Genomic DNA, 17,463 nt, shown 5'->3' on the forward strand with positions numbered 1-17,463 from the left:
ATTTTTGGCTTCAGCCCCCCATCTGGGCCGTGTGGAATCCACATGTACCGGATGTGGCCCGAATCTGGGCCGACACTATGTTGCTGTCTGGGTAACCATCAATGAAGCTGGCAAAACTACCATTAAAATTGCAGCAATTACAAGCTGTCAGTGGATAAAACAACTAGACAAAACTAGAACTTTCTCATTATAATCACTAAAGATGTTGGTAAATGAAATGAGAAAATTAAACCAAGTACAATGCTAAAACTATTATGCTAACATCATCAACGAAGCTGTTAGCAGACAAAACGAAAAATTTGAATGCTTTTGTTTTAATTAATAAAAACAAAAACTGGATACATTAGAGCGACCACAGACAGCAAGTGTCGGCCCAGATCCGGCCCACATGTGGGCCGTGTGGAATCCACGTGTACCGGATGTGGGCCGACACTATGTTGCTATGTCCGGGGACCCATCAACAAAGATGGCAGCAAAAAACAAACCTAAAATGGTCATTACAAAGTAGAACAACAAAACTAGTACTAGTGTTATCCAAAATGATCAACAGAGCTCGCAGAATGACGAGAGTGAGACAAAAGTCAAATGGTAAAACTAGCATTCTCCCATTATAATCAACATCTCTCTGCAGACGAATGGACAAAACCAGACGCTGGCTTGGTGATTACCTCAGGACGGTTCTGATTTCGTCATGTTGTAAGGTGTTTTGGTCATCCCTACTGTGGTGTATGCATTACAGTGTGCTGTTACCGGATTCCTCCGCTTTAACAGTGGGAAGAGGACAAAGAAGGACTCCTGTTGAGTCCAGCGTGGTCTAAATGTCTGCACATGCTGGAATTTGATGCTATTTGTAGTTACAGCTCCAAAGCTGGACAAGGCCTTTGGGACAGCCTCGCTCTCCCCATCTGTCTCACTCAAGCTGTTATTCACTTGTTCAGGAGCTCAGAATTAAGACGTTTTTTTGACTTTGCATTACAATGGCTGCACATTCATGAGATCTGTGAGATAATGCACAGGAGGAAACAAACTGAGTGTTAGAGTGGGTCACTGGGGGTGTGATATAGGACGTGCTGTCATGCAAGCACGTGCCAGGCTTTCTGCACACACACACACACACACACACACACACACTCACTGTCACATGTAATTCATGCACATTCACACACACACTTTTCCATAATATCGAATGGTCAAAAGTCTGTCATTTGTCTATTATTGACTATGTTTGCATGCACCCTCATAATGCAATTATGATGAGATTTAGGCAATATTGCAGTTCAACTTTACCTCATGTAATACTTTAACCAAATTGATGCGATTAAGCTCATAATAGTATTAATCATAAAGATCGCAGTAATATATGTGGCATATGTCGAATTTAACAGCAATAAATAAATAAAGAGTAAAAGTTCTTACTCTACTTATTAGAAATAATCACATTATTGGTGCACACATGCAAACATAGTCAATGTTTTTACATTAATATTCTCCATAGGCATTTAAAAAAAGTTCAATGAACAATTTTCAGACTGTGATGACGCGTTTCCACAGTTATTATCATAGCAAATTTAGTAAAGGTTTTCATTTTTAAACATTTAAAGTCTCCCTGTGGTGAAAATCAAGGTTTTAGTATTGTTTATATGTCTATGTGGTGTTTTTAATATGCTTTAAGACAACCCATGTGTAAATTGATAAGTCGACACCATTGCTGAGTATTTCTGTTCTTAAAACTGCAGTGAATCAAAGAAAGTCTCAAAAACACGGTTTGAAATCGCTGGTGTTTCTGACGTCACACACTACCTTGTAACCAATCAGATCAACGTGTGATCGTCATCGAGTGGATCTCTGAGCTGGTGTGAGTGAGTGGAGGCGGGGCTCATTTGCATATTCATAGAACCGCGTATACTAAATTAGGCAAGGGTGCCGAGTTACATTCAAGCTATTTTAAGGCATGGCGATTTTTTTTCCTCCAAAAAAAAAATGTTTAAACGTGTCATTGTGATGAAAGATGAGTTTTAAGGGATAAAATGATTGACTACAGGGGGACTTTAAAACACATTAATAACGCTATATATTGCAACATTACGTTGTCAGTAAATAACACAAAAAAACCAACGAATTACCACTGCTGTGAAGGATACATACATGTGAGGGTTTCTAATCCAACGTCTTTCTCTCTTCTGACCAACATAATGAATCTCTCGATAATTTTTCTCTTCTGGAAAGCCGTGAAAACTCTTTCCCGGGTTTTTCTTTTGCTATTAGAGCAAATGGAAATACAACAGTTATATTTACAGTAGTCTCCCGTTCACCGCTAAAGAAGTTTACCCAACTTCTGAGAACCCCGGAAATGTGAAAAGGGTCCATATAGAGTTTTAATGTCAGTGCACATACATATAGAGATATAAAAACCATGTCATTTTAATATAAGAACAAGTATATTTATATTCAATATATTTTTATTGATATATTTGTTACAAAATATTCAAATATATACAAATATATAAATAGTTTGAGGGTTGGGAACAGTTTTTTGAAACAGTTGAAATGACACTGACTTGTGACTTTTATATTAGTATACCAACATTTAACAATCTCTGAGCTTGAGAAGCATTAATGTCGTTGCTAAAAAGTCAGATTTTACCTCTGAAACTGTCGCGCTCCACGGAGCAACCAACAAATGATCTTGATGTGCGTAGCATGAAGGACTGGTCGTGACAAAATGTTACCTTTTGTAATTGAAGCAATCAGATGTCAAAAGAAGGAAATAAAAGCGACGTAACATGAATGATGTGGAGATGGACAGAAGGGGTGAGACGGCACTGGCTGATTCAGGCACTTTCTTTTAATCTCAGAGTGTTCAGGAGCATCAGACAGACAGAGAACTCACTCTCCTGGACACCAATAAAAAAATAAAACTGCTCCTCTTTTGTCACGCATCAGATAGTACTACTGCAAAAGCTTTTCACAGGAAGAGGGGGGAGAGATAGATGACAGACAAGAGATAGAGAGACAAATAGGACATAAAACATCAGGATCACAGTCGTCATGACAACGCTGTCACAGTCCACTGATTGGCTGGATGTTGTTTTTGAAGGATTCTGCTGATAGGCCAGCAACTGGAACTATATTTTCGAGAACTTCACAACAACTTTGCACAGTGTTCAGATGGTTGTTTTTCCTTGTTTGTTAGTTTAACTAGTTTGTGTTGTGCTTAAGACAAAGGCAGAGAAAAAAGACATCTTGTTTTTCGTCCTGTAGGAGGGGTACATCGATTTTGAGGCTGGTTTTCAAAACATCGACAACAGGCACATACACCTCACGAAATCTTATAAGAACACGGGACGTCCCGTCTCATATCTCACCCCAAAAGCAACCAAAAAAATCACTTTTTGAATATAAACCCCGTTTTTAGGTATTTAAATTGTGACATTTTCATGATAATCAAGCACGCTATTTCATTACAGTAGTGCAACAACAATCTTACTCTCATTACTGGAATACAAAAAAATTTGAAGTATTTTTACGTAATAGTAGTATTTGGTGTACTCTTCCCTCTTGTCTTGTCATAAAAAAACAAAATGATAAAAATCATAAAAAAATTACAAAAATATTACCGTAATGAGAATGATTTTTTTGGTGCATCACGGTAATGACACACGGTTGGCAAACATGCTTAATTGTCATGAAAGTAAAGCTAAAAGGTCCAAATAAAGCACGTTTTCTTTCGATTTTGGGGTAAAATATGACCTGCACATGTTTTCTTGAGATTCACCCACACACTTGCTTTACACTTGGGCAGCGATGTGTTTGCCATCAGTTTGCGCACTGCAAATTAATATTGGCAATTTGGCAAAATGTCATTTCCCACGTCCATTCTGACCTCACACACACACACACACACACACACACACACATACACGAGATCTACCGTCCTACAGGTCAGCTATTTTGGATTCCTCTGGGTTTGTCTTATCTAGACGGAGTGGATCACAGTAGAAGAGAAGCCTCTGACTGAAGACACTATAACGAAAGGCTGACGCGGGAGAGTAAAATCAAATCAAACCAACATGTTAAAACACAGACGAGACGGAAGGCAGATAATTCAAAACCTTCGAAGCAGATGAGAATAAAAATATAAAGTACCTGGATTTATATATTTATATCTACATATATTTATATATACTTTTCATATATATTGTGTAGTCTTTTAAATGGAAGCTGAGGGTTACTCTTTTAAAAACAAAGAAAAATACAAACCAGGACACAGCGGTCCAGTACAATTAAATTGAGAAAACAAAACATAAAAATGGGAGGGGAAAAACTTAAATGCAGCCACAAGTTCATTCTTCCACTTTTCATTAGCATTTCCCGCTGTAGTTTCCCCCAGCTGCTGGTGTGCTAGCATGTTTCCCGCTCATCCCGCGGCTTTGTGCTTGCCGCCGCAGCAGTGGCACGCGACGCCACAGTGGTAACACGCTCGCAACGGCGCGTAACAGCACATGCAGGGCGCTAGCAGCGACAGTCCCAGGAGTGCTAGCCAGCGCAGGCAGAAGCGCTCTTCGCTGGCGTCGCAGGAACAGGGGTCCGAATAGTCGCCCTCGGGGTCCGACATGCAATGGTAGAGCAGGCTGTCCGCGCACCACATGAAGCTAACCCGACGAATGCACGTCTGCACGGGGTCCGGGGCCTCCTGACAGCGCCCGCGCCTGTTTTCGGCCGGACTGAACATGTTTTGACAGTACACGCACCGTAAGCGCTCTCTGCTGTCCTCCACGCGCCGCGGCAGCCATTTAGCAGTTAGCGGTCGCGGCTGACCGGTGACCACGCCTCCACCGATGCCTGTTTTGCTGTCGCGGGTAGTGTGTCCGTCCCCACTGAGTGGGTAAGAGTAAGTGTAGTCGTGTTTGGGAGGTTCGATCTTGGCGAGGTGAACGTAAGCGTCCGTGGCGTCCGGTCGCAGAGGTTTGCCCCGTGTGGCTGTGGTGGCGTGCCGATAGTCCTCGTAGCCCGTTAGCCAAGAGCGCTCGCGTGGGTTAATCCGGACGATTTCCTCGTCCTCCTCGTGAAACCGTACGTGACGGGAACATGGGAACATGGGCACCGTCTGAATGGCACAAACATAGAGAATATTTAGAGTGTTTAACACGAGCTGGATTTAGAAGAAGAATGAAATGGAACGGGAATGGTTGATCTTGAACACATTAAACACACAAAAATTTCATATCACATATTTACACCACTTATCTTTAAAGACTAAAGAGGCATAAAAAGAATGAAACCACACTAAAACAAAAGATGCAAAGTGATGCCTTTTGTGACTTAATTATGTCATTACTTTTGAACTCTTTCCCCTCCATTGACGGAATTTTCCGTCTTTCCATGTTTTCACTGTTATATGGTAGGGGGCGCTATTACACATCTTCTGAAAGAGTGGAGAATCTCTTGACCAAAACATATGCGAAGAAGATGCAGAAACAAGTGATATCATTTGCAAGCATATGCATATGTAAAATAACGCGATCATCAACATTAAACAGCATATAAATCAAAACTGCCTAATGTTGCTGAATAAAATGTCGACCCAGGACGAGCTACTGTGAAGCTTTAGGGGTGTTGATGGACTCTATCTACTCCATCTATGTTTTGATCATCGTTCTGAATCCGATCCAGACGTCGTCTTTGACACAAAAACATAATTTTCTCAGCCTTTTGCTCAAAATGCAGTTTTTTTTAAAAAATGAAACTTACCCACATTCAAGTGTTCATAAAAAAGAATGCATGAAGCTAGAATAAAAAAAAAATTTGTTTGTTTAAAATGAGTTTTTTTTGTACAAAAAAAAAAAAACGCTGGCAGGGAAAGAGTTGATATTTTTAATACATAAAATTGTGAAAAATTATTTAAAAAAAATTGTAAAAGTCTGCCTGACTGAACAGTATACTGCCCCTAGTGTCTTAAGAATATACTGCAAGTAAAAAGTGCAGTAAAACAGTACATTGTGATGACATAACTTGAGTAAATGTTGCACAAACAGATTATTCATACAAACTCACCTGTTCCAGGTAGAAACGGTCAGAGTGCCTGTGCTGGTCATAGAGATGTCCCAGAATGCAGTGGTGGGGCTCAGAGAAGCTGATGGGTGCGAGCGTCTGCATGGACGTCTCTCTCTTCTGAGAAGAGTTCGACGAGCTGTCTGTGGCATTCTGACGGACACACAGAGAGAGAGCAACAATAGAATTTGTTTTCCAATTTGAGCATGTTGGCAGGATCATGGTGACTAGACACAAACCGAAAGACTGCGCCCTTGAACGAGGGTTACACGAGGTGTATTTTTCGTTGAATTTCCAGCAAAAATAACTGTGTTGTGATTTATAACGTTACCATGATAAAAGAGGTGGGGTGGGGGGAATAAAACATTTAAAAGCATCAAATCATCAAGAACTTTTACTTTCACCATGCAGAACGTGTCTGTGTATAAAAGCATTTAAAACGCTCCACAGCAACACTGCACAGGTCATTCTGCTTGTCCTTTGACCCCGTGTCTGGGTGTGTGAGGTTTGTGTAAATGAAGTGCTTGAGAACTATCATCAGCACTATTATCTCTGACCTTCAACCCCTGAAATCCACACTGTCTCCTTCCTGTGACTCTTCCTGAAGCCTGGAGTCTGAGTTTAGAGCCAGCAGAGTGTGTGTGTGTGTGTGTGTGTGTGTGTGTGTGTGTGTGTGTGTGTGTGTGTGTGTGTGTGTGCGAGCATCTGCTTTAAGAGTTGACAGAGAGCCACAGGGCCATCAATAACTCAAGAGTGCGTGTGTGTGTGTGTGTGCGCGTGTGTGTGTGTGAGAGAGAGAGAGCTCGAGATGATTACAAACACAGCTCGCCTCTCTTAAGTCATCTGGCTCCTTTCTACTGCAAAGACTGAAATCTACACTACACTGTAAAAGACTTTTGTTAAATTTACAGCAAAAATCTGGCAGCTGCAGCACCAGAGTAACACGTGACACTAAAATAATGCAATAAACATCAACTACACAACATAATGTAACATAAACTCCCCAGTATACATAAACCGAGAACATACGAAAATAAAAGCAAATGTGATGCGTCTTTTGGGACTTCTAGGAAATTCTTTAACATTTCAACCAGAAATTATATGGTCTTACGAAAGCAAACTTTTATTGTTTTTGGGTTTTTTTTTACATAAAAGAACATCTATTGTAAAAAATAAATTTTTTATTGTAAATGTTAATTTTACTTCCACTTTTTTTTAACATAATTTTACTGTAAAAATACATGGGTCATTTTGTTCAATCTAAATGTTAACCATAAATAATAAGGTGATACATTCTAGACATTATATAAAAAAATAAAAAAACATTTGCAATCTTGTTAAATGTATAAGATAATTTATACTATTCACTTTATAATTTATTTGTAATTTTTACAATATATATATTTCTTGTGCATGTATTGCCTTGTTAATTATAATACACAATAATATAATTATTTATATTTATATTATATAATTAAAAATATAGTTAATTTAAATAGATAGAGACGGAACAAAATTCCTTATTCCTTATGACTATAAAAATATAGTTAATTTAGATAGATAGATAGATAGATAGATAGATAGATAGATAGATAGATAGATAGATAGATAGATAGATAGATCTATGTAAGTGTCTTGAGTGTATATGAGAGTGTGAATGTACAAACATACTAAGTACATACAGAGTTGTGTGCATAATGTCTGGATGGAAATGTATTTGTGGCTGTGCTAATTATCACTTTAGACTTTACCTCAGAGGGAATTAGACATCCAACAGCTGCTGCCCATTCTAAACCTACAGCACACATCCCATCTCTCTCTCTCTCTAAACTTAGGAGCGACTGACTACTCTGATTAGTAATAATCAGTGTCTGGCTGGGCTTGTATGAATAGCAGTGAGTCATAAACTTCTAAAGTTAGCGATTAGAGGAACACCACTGCCGAGCGACCGTGGCAAACGCACCTAAAGCCTGAAGTCAGACCAAAAGAAACACATTCATGTTTCTTCACTCTGAATAACCTTGGGCTCTTGAATGCGTGCATGCGTGTTAAATGGACTCTTGTATCCGAAGGCTTTGTTGTGGCATTGTTGTGTTGAATTAAGAGCAATAGGAGGACAAAGGGAGCAAAGGTCACTTCCTGAGCACAGCTCACACACACACACACACACACACACAAAACCATTCATCAGAAAAATTATGGCAAGTGACCCATTAATAGCATCTATTCTCAGAGGTTGGGTAGATAAATGAATAGAAAAAAGAAGATAATACCCTGTTGATATGTTGAACATTCATGATTAGTCATAATGCTTTTGCTGGAGAAAGTTAAGCAATGCCAAGATGTAAGAAAGATATGTTTTACAAGCCTGATAAGACTGATTTGAATCATTTTGAAATCTTTGAATGAATCACTTCGAAACTTGAATCCCTTTCATCACTCGAAATCGTGCACTGAAGCACGACATTTGTCATGTTAAAACAACACGTGCCATTCATTACTATGGATTACCGAAGTGGAGTGTAAAAATGAAAATCATCCTCTGATTAAAAAATAAATAATTAACCCTTCCATGCCATTTGAGGGCAAATGCAAGACTCTAGTCGGACTGTTCACTCACCGTGAAAACATCATCATCCCCCAGTTCGGCTTCATTCTGCAGGGTGGAGGAAGAAGTAGTGGAGCCTGGAGAAAAAGCAAGACTGGTGTTATAATCTCAGTCAGAATGGGACTCGATGTCTCAGGCATTTCTCATCTCGCTCACCCTCCGTCAGGTCCTCGATGGCCTTCCTCACGCCGCGGTCGAACGCTCGGGCGTCAGCGGGGCTCTGGAACGACAGGCCGCACTTCCTGTTGTCCACTCGCCAGTGATGGAAAGTGGGCGTGGCTTTAGTGTAGACCAGATCTTTCTTCAGAAAGCACTGCAGGATCACCTGCTCAACACAGAGAAAGCCAAAGGTATTAGGCGCGAGGAATCAAATTTTTGAACCGTACTGTGCGGTCAGCTCTCTAACCTGCTTGTCTTTGAGTCTCTCGCCAAAGATGAGGAAGCCGTTGCGTCCCAGGATCTCCAGGTCAGCTGGGACCACCTTACAGACGCCCACTCGACTGAGACCTCCGCCCTCCTGAGCCAGCCAACCCCCGCTAGACTCATCCCTCGTCATTACCACAGCTTTCACTCGCACTATGTAACTGTCACTGCGGGGAGAGATGGAGGAACTTCAATGACATATAAGAATGATTCTGGGAAGAAATGTAGTTTAACACACAAATGCACTCTCTGTATTCATGTTGGTTTGGTTACACACATTTTGTTTCCATTTTCAATGAAAAATTTGATTTAATGACTACAAATGCCAAGTGGTGTAACAAGCAAGAAATAAAAAACATTTTCCTTACACCTTGAAAGTGTAATCATTATACATTTAAACTTTTTTAACATGAGAAAAATGTTAAAGAAAAAATATTTTTACAGAATTTTTTAATCATGAACAAATTTGTTCTTGGGGTTTTTGCTTTTGAAACCATTTGACTTGTGTCATGAAAAGATCAAGTTGTCAGAAATATTCTAAGATACTACATATTTAAAATAATAATGTATCAATATATAAACAGCCACAAATATATAAAATATATTTATAAATCTACATATATATTTATTAAAATGCTGATTTTTGGAGCTTATTGAGCTTATAGTAAAATATCAGCATCTAACCTAAGCAGCCTGACTGGGCCCAGACTTGACTCATAATGATGACATCATAATCCGTTCGGGAAGATGCATGAGTTTACAAATGACAACTCTGCAATGCAAATAAGGTGTACAGAAATCTTGAAGAGGATGATGTTCGCTATGCTAATGAGATTTTCGGTCGTTGTTTAAAGACAGTGATACGCCTTTTGCAGAGATATGCTAATGCCATCCGGAATTCTGAACCACAAATATGACAGACGGTTTAACAAATGCAAAACTTGGGATCAGGATTTCTCAGAATGTAATTTACATACTGACTGCGGTAGAGCATGAGAACTTCGATTACAGTCCCATCTTTACCTCGTATTAATGGTGGAATTAGGCTAACCCACCAGTCAACTTCAGAACAGCTGATATATACTACCTCAACTTTCAGTTATAGCTCGTCTAAAAATTCATTTTAACGTGTAGCATCAGTGTCCAAATCTAAATACCCATCATGCTCTTATTTCTTGGGCTGCCCCTGACTAAAGATTTTTATAGTCGACTAGTAGTCGCACATTTAAGACATTAGACGTCTAGTCGGACGTTCATGGTATTATTTTGATTGCTTGTTAATTTTATTACTTATATTTTCAGTTTCAGGGCTGAGATAGAATTTTATTAGGGAGGCACCGATATGAACATTTTGGCCGATAACCGATAATTCTTTACATTTGAAAGCCGATGACCGATAAATTGGCAGATAAATCCAAATCCAAAGTTTTGTATATTTTTTGAGAGCCTGATTTCAAAAACAAAACTCTCACAATTAAAAGCAATGACCCAATCACACAATTATAATGTTCTTATAATGATGATATCATTTTATGTAGCCTATATGACAGACTGGTGCTGCACATGTTGCACTTTACTGTATTTTTCTTTTTTGAAGTGATTCCAATCAAATTTCAAGCAATTCAAATCCATCATGAATAGTGCAAATCTGAGCCGATGAACAATAAAACATAGACAGCCAATCAGAATCCATCCTGCTGTAACGAGCTCGAGCATTTAAAGTGACAGACGATCACGCGCTTAGAATAAACAGAATGATATTGCTAATATAGTTATCTTTATAGTTATCATTCTTGGTGTGAACGGGCCTTAAGCCTCTTCTATTTGACTAACGTTTAGTTGACTATTAAGGGGCAGCCCAACATAGGCCTATGCTTTTTTATTTTATTACCAAGTTAGCTAAAGGAAATATGTAAAAGAATGGAAACGACAACAATGCTCGATCAAGAAAACACAAATTGACTTCAAACTTCAAAACATTTCACAGCAATACAAAAACTCACAGAAATGGAGCCTCATTTGTCATTTTGTCAATCGCAACATGGCAATTTGGAATAGGATTGGTTAAAGGAATTTTCTCCAGCACTGAACACAGTCAGGAAGGAGCAGTAATCATGGTGTGGAGAACTTTTAAAGGCCGTTTACACAGGAACTTGCGTTAAAAACAGGACATCGCCATGGAACATTTGTTGAGAAATCAATGTAAACGGCAAGAACACGAGTTCATTTCCTCCTTATCTGAGCCTGAGGTTTTTCTGGAGTCTGTAAAATAGGTCTGTAAAAAATCTTAAGGTTTGTGTCCACATAAACAGATAAAAAAGGTTTAATTCTTATAATATTGCAATATATCACCTTTCTTACTGTATCGCAATATATCGTATTGTAACCCCTGTATCGTATCGCCAGATTCTTCACACAGCCCTGGTATACAACAATACAATGACACATGCAGCTGCCAAAGCAACCATTGTCTTCCACACACTGAACAACATACAAAGGAAGAATGTTTCATTCCGATCTTCTTCCACTCTTTAAAACTCAATTCCCGTCACAGCATTGCAGTCTCTTCATTCTGTATTTCACTACCCTAACACTTCCTGGCTCGCAAATCAATCCTTATCCTTACCGTAAATCCATCAGAACAGTTCATCTGGACTGACTTTACCTCAAAGTCACTCTCTCTTCCCCTCTTAGATATTATTGACCCATAATGGTGCTGCATATAGGTCATGCTGGGTTGATCAATATAGATTGCATTCCTCCCCTCCCAAACGGCCCAGAGGCTGGAGAGGGCATCCGGGTCTGAGGTCTGGGCGCCAGCCAGTTCACGTGAGCACGAACACACACCTTCAGGCTACAGTCATTACCAATGGGGAGCCACTGGTTTGCTCAGCACGTTTTTGAGGGACTCGCATTCCTCTCCAAAAAAAGACAAACAAACACCAGCATTCCAGAGTTTTCAGAAAACTCTAAAGTGTTTAACATTCTAACGGAATAGTTCAACCGAAACAAAAAATCTTATCATCATTTACTCACCCTCATGTCATTCTGAAGTAGGAATAATAGTACAAGGTTGTAAAGACATGAGTGAATTATGATAAAATTAAAAAAAATTTAAGTCCTTTTCAGCTCCCTATGATATTATTTATACATTTTCAGTCACAATGAACCTGAATTTTGAAAAATGGAACTTGTGTGAGAGCGAGAGCAGATATGCATTGTGGTGATACAAGGCCTAATGGCCAAGAGGTCATTTGCAATAACACACAGGAAGTAGCGAGAACAGCGCTACAGTACTAAGGACAGTGACCTATTTAGTCAATATCAGTCAGGCAAACTCAAAATACATAAAGCAGGCAACGGTCACCAATGGTTTCGAGTAAAAATGTAGCACGACGTAGCTTTTTATAGTAAAACTGCTTAAAAGGCGATATATACAATTCAATCTCCTAAAACAACACTTTTAAAAAGTAAAAATGTTAAATAAATTGGTAGACAATTTTCCACCACTCCAGCTCTTGTGACAAATGTTTGGTATGTTGAAACAGTGGCCCCGAAAAGACCCGATTTAGACCCTTGATGCCTGCTACAATCCTATAAGATCATTACAAATCACACTGTACAACATGGATCTAATAAACTTGCGTACGACATGTAGACTGTACGATGATGAGGCTATGACGCAAGGCTATGACGCAAGTTAGTATAGAAGAATAAAACGTCATCAGCATGCGCTTATTGTAAACAAATAGACCCAGATGAATCGCATTTTAGCAATTGTGTTTTTATGAGCACTGAGAAAAGATGAGAAAGCGAAAGAGGAGAATGTGGACACAGTCATGGCTTGGGAAAAGAGGCCAACTTGACATGCCATTTTGCAAATGGAGCTTGAGGTAAGTGGTTTTAAGTTTTAGTGCCATGTCATGTTGCATGCTTATTGGCTAGTCAGTAGAGATAGGTCGTAGCATCAAACACACTCACACTGTGAGATGATTATCATGCTAAATTTCTGACACTGTCAGAAAATTATCGCAGGCTATCTTTGGTTGCAAGACCGAGATAACGATCGTCTTTGAATCTCTCTCACCAACGCTGAGGAACCACAACCACAGAAATCACCACGATTTGTCATCTTTCGTCTGGGACAGCCCAAAATCATACAATGTATACCAGGCATAGGTCACAAATAAACAATGCATGAGATAACAAATCAAAACAACTGAGAAAAGAAAGATACACTTTTCAAGCAACACATTTCACAAACAAGAAAGTTGTTTAAAAAATGGTTCAATTAAATAAAAAGCATTGGACACTTTGTGGGGTCAGTCAAATCAGCGAAGTAAGCTCCAACAAAAAGCATTGGCCTTCAGACTTTTTTGTTTAAGTGCCCAGATATATGGCCTATGTTTCAAAACTTGCAAGACATGAAACTCCAATCTGTGATACCTGGGGCCATAACGGTTTAGACTACACAAAAAGAGAGATATGCCTATTAAGTAAAAGAGAAAGATTTCCTTGCAGTGAAATGAATTGTGCAAAGTAATCCATTCATTATTGGCACGTCATGAGAATCAAACAATCGAGGGGCGTGACAGCAAAGTTACGCTTCAGCGCTTCACCCTCCTCTTTCACTTCCGCCGGATCTTTCTTTAATCCTCTCACCATTGTTTCCCTTCACAATCATTCCGTGCCTTCTCAGAAACCTCCTCCCATTTTGGAGTAGCCTGTAGCCCTCCCCTCCGCCGATAAAAGTCAACATTTCACAACCCCGGGCTATTATATGGGCCTTTACATCCCAGTGTGACACACGTATTTACTCAAACGGGTGTGAGTGTGCCATAAATTTAAATAAGAGAAATTCCCCACCAGCTTCGGGGTTACGCTCTTGCGATACATAATGTCCAGGAGAGGAAATACAACTTGAGTTCAAGCAATTAAAATGATAAACGTAACTTGCACAACCAATTCCTACTAGGTTTAGGATGGTGGTTGATTATAAATTGATGTTTTAGCAGTCAGATTGCGCTAGTTCGCGAACAAAAATCGCATTGAGGTAACCAAGATACTAAGCAAAAAAAAAAAAAAAAAAAAAAAAACTTGGTGTTACTTTTAAGATATTTGACGGTTAGATAACTGTGTGACCTGAGGGGAAACAAAAAGTAAATGTTTTTAACAAATTTAAACATTCAGGCACACATAGCTTACGTTAGTTAGCTACGTCAAATTGATTATAATAATTAATTCAAGAACAAAATGTTACCTCCATGTTTTCAACTGGCGTTACACCAGGAGTAGGAAAATTATAGGCTAACAAAAGCACTCTTTGTAGGCTACTTGACATAATATTCACCGGTTAAAGAAAAGTAATAGATACTTTAAATTCAAGTAGACACATATGGGAATATTAAATTCTGAGTAATGCAAAAAAGAGTTAAAGACGTTGAAACAATGTTACACCTCAGTCTCCTCTAAATAGTATTCCTTAGGGATATTAAAACTACGACTCTCATTACACTAAACTTAACGATGAACGTTCACATAATCGTTTGATCAAAACGGATGGCGGGACAAAAGACCAAATAAACATCGCCTTGTTAATACAGATTGAGTGTAGGCTACGTTACAGAAGTTTTTAAGCCCCTAAAGAGCTCACGGAGTTAACGAGCCATTTAACACGGCCCTAATGCTATTAACGAGACTTTGATCGTCCGAGTCAAACTACCGTGAAAAAAAGATACGAGTGTTTATGTTGTGCAGAAGAATGTAAAAAAAAAAAAAAAAAAAAATTCCCAAACTAACTAAAACATAGCCTACTTGCTAAACAGTCTACTGTTATGACAACCGATATGCGCTGCATTCATAACGTGTTTATTCGCGTTTGTTTGTTTCTTGCAAATGGAAGACACGGCCTGATTAAATTCAACATTTAAAAAGCACATATAGGCCTATATATGGCATATAGGGCCTGTTTTAACATCAGGACAGCTCTGAGGCGCTCTCTCTCTGCTGCGCGCGCCCCCGCCTGTATTTTTATGAATGAAGGACAGTATGCAAATGAGAGCGATTCACGAAAAAGAAATGGCGGATATAGCATGTCAGACCACCACAAAGAAAGACACCAAGAACGGCCGCTCTGAGAGCTTATACGCGCTCATTGCTCTAGCATTGTGTGTTTATAAACTTGTCAGTCGTCAGTTTGCTTCCTCGGAGCGGAAATTCGTCTTTAGGGTCGAGGTGATATAAGGAATTCAGTAAAGGATCCCTCCACAAAATGTTTCCGCTCGAGCCCCACCTCCTCCTCCCCCCGTTCTCGGTTTGAGACCAGAGCCCTGCAGCAGGGGCCCAGCACTCAAAATCTCTTTGACACTGCATTGTTTCTTAGTAATAACATCTCCAACGTCCCTCTCAGAAGCGCATGCATGCACGAGTTCCCTGCATTTGACTGACCCCTCGTTCAGCTCGGGAACACATTCTTGGACACAGGAGAAGATTTCCATTCGTGTCCACATGCGTCGTTTTCTTAAAAAGTGAATACTCACTCGTCTGGGTGCGATTCCTCAGTCATTTTCCCCCTCGTTTCACCTACAATAAAAATAATATCCCACCGCGGGCGCGCAGCGTTCGGGCTTCATGTTGTCTCGATTTTCCACCTCGCCTTTTTTTTTTTAAAGTCCAGTGCATCAACGAGTTTCCCCCAAATCCGTTTCAGCGTTCCTTATTTTCGTTCTTCCTCCGCGCACTGCACTGTCTATCCGTCAAGGTTTGCAATGCATCTGCTTAAAGATCCAGGAATCCTCGCGTTATGCAACATCCCGATGGCTATATCGATGATTGTTCGCGTCGCGTCGCGTTCTGCCGTGGCTGAAGCCTGCGCGCTGGTCTCGAAGAGGAGCCCCCATCTCTCACTACTCCATGTTGGATTGTGTAGTCAGCAGCAGCAGGCGAGCGCCGCCGACACTGGAGGAGGGGGGGAGGTGGTGGGGGGGAGCTTGCGGAAGCAATGACGTCACACAGGAACGACTGCAGCCCGTTTTGGACTGAGGGATCTCCAGTGTGACCGGCTGTGCCAACGTCCCGCCACCTAGTGCCTCCTCTCGCCCTAATCTGTAGCTTGCTCGGGGTTATTGTTTCCCCTGTAGTAATAAAGTTCACGAGAACACACATTTCTGTGTTCTGTCACTGCTCGAAGTCCAGTTTGCTGGTTTCTAACTGGTCTACACACTTACAAATAAAGGTTAGACAAGGCAGTGAAGCAATAGAAGTGCCATTTTTGGTCCCACAAAACTCCCGTAAACTTTCGGTAACACTTTATTTGACCGCGTCCTTGTTACACATGTTACGTGTAGTTACTAACTAGGCTATAAATTATGCATAATTGCATGCAACCAACTCCCTTTCCTAACCCTAACCCTATAGTAAGTAGCCTACATGTAGTTAGTTATTATTACTCAATACCTAAATGTATAATTCCACTGTGACATAGACACCTTAAAATAAAGGGTTACACTTTATTTTAAGGTGTCTTTGTTACATTGTAATTACACATTTAAGTACTGAGTGATATTAAGTAACAATATGTACTTACTATAGGATTAGGTTTGGTTTAGTTGCATGTAATTATGCTTAATTTATCATTTTTACTATAGTAACTGAGTGTAACATGATGTAACAATGACACTGTAAAATAAAGTGTTACCAAATAAAGTGTAAACAAACTTTTAATATACAGTTCTTAAAATAATTTTAGTTTTATAGTGTGAAGAACATTTTATAATCTAAAGAACCCTTTTCCAGTGTAAAGAACCGCTAATAAGGTTCTTCATGGAACCATGACAATCATTTTTCTTTAGGCCTGCATAATATAAATTGTGTCTATCTAGGCAAATCTTGAGAAAATGTATATATAATAATATACGTTGGACCTATACAGCTAGTCTCAATAACAAACATAGTGTTGGTAAAATGTGGTTGTTGTTGAACTTGAATCCCGTTTTTCATAAAGCCAGAGGCAGTTATTAAAATGCCATCGCGAGTATGTTTTCTGAAACTAAAACATAAGAAGATTTTTGAAGACTTGAAGAAAGCACAATGTATTGTTGCATACTTGTAGATTGAAAGAGTCTTAAATACAAACTGAAACCCATAGAAATCTCTAGAAATGTAAATATAGTCGGAATAGTGAGGCTGTTTTGAATTGAATTGTGTGCCAGTTCTGTCCATTCGCTACGCGTTGCGTCAAATCAGATCATATGCCGCCACCTCGAGGTAAAAAGAGGCGGTTACAATTAATAACTTTTTTTGCTGATGGAACTAAATTCACAGATATGCAACAACAACAACAACAACAACAACAAAAAAAAAAAAAAAAAAAACGGAATGTG

The 17,463-nt window shown here is 39.5% G+C and overlaps 1 protein-coding gene across 1 annotated transcript; it reads right to left on the reverse strand.

Annotated features, from left to right (window-relative positions):
* Positions 1 to 1,983: 1,983 nt before the first annotated feature.
* On the reverse strand, positions 1,984 to 16,044 carry spred2a (sprouty related EVH1 domain containing 2a). Its single transcript, XM_082164241.1, has 6 exons — positions 15,622 to 16,044; positions 9,066 to 9,249; positions 8,816 to 8,984; positions 8,672 to 8,736; positions 6,055 to 6,204; positions 1,984 to 5,107 (listed from the first exon to the last, which is right to left on the reverse strand). Exons 1-6 carry the CDS (start codon positions 15,645 to 15,647, stop codon positions 4,418 to 4,420), a joined length of 1,284 nt encoding a protein of 427 aa, XP_082020367.1. The 5' UTR covers positions 15,648 to 16,044; the 3' UTR covers positions 1,984 to 4,417.
* Positions 16,045 to 17,463: the final 1,419 nt, after the last annotated feature.

The sequence above is a fragment of the Leuciscus leuciscus genome, assembly GCF_965113295.1.
Source record: "Leuciscus leuciscus genome assembly, chromosome: 3".
In the NCBI taxonomy this organism is placed as follows: Eukaryota; Metazoa; Chordata; class Actinopteri; order Cypriniformes; family Leuciscidae; genus Leuciscus; species Leuciscus leuciscus.

Coding starts and splice junctions, on each gene's coding strand:
- spred2a (XM_082164241.1), bottom strand. CDS start 15,647: ATGACTGAGGAATCGCACCCAGACGA. Junction 8,737..8,815: donor CATCGAGGACCTGACGGAGG/GTGAGCGAGATG, acceptor CTTTTTCTCCAG/GCTCCACTACTTCTTCCTCC. Junction 6,205..8,671: donor GGGATGATGATGTTTTCACG/GTGAGTGAACAG, acceptor TGTGTCCGTCAG/AATGCCACAGACAGCTCGTC.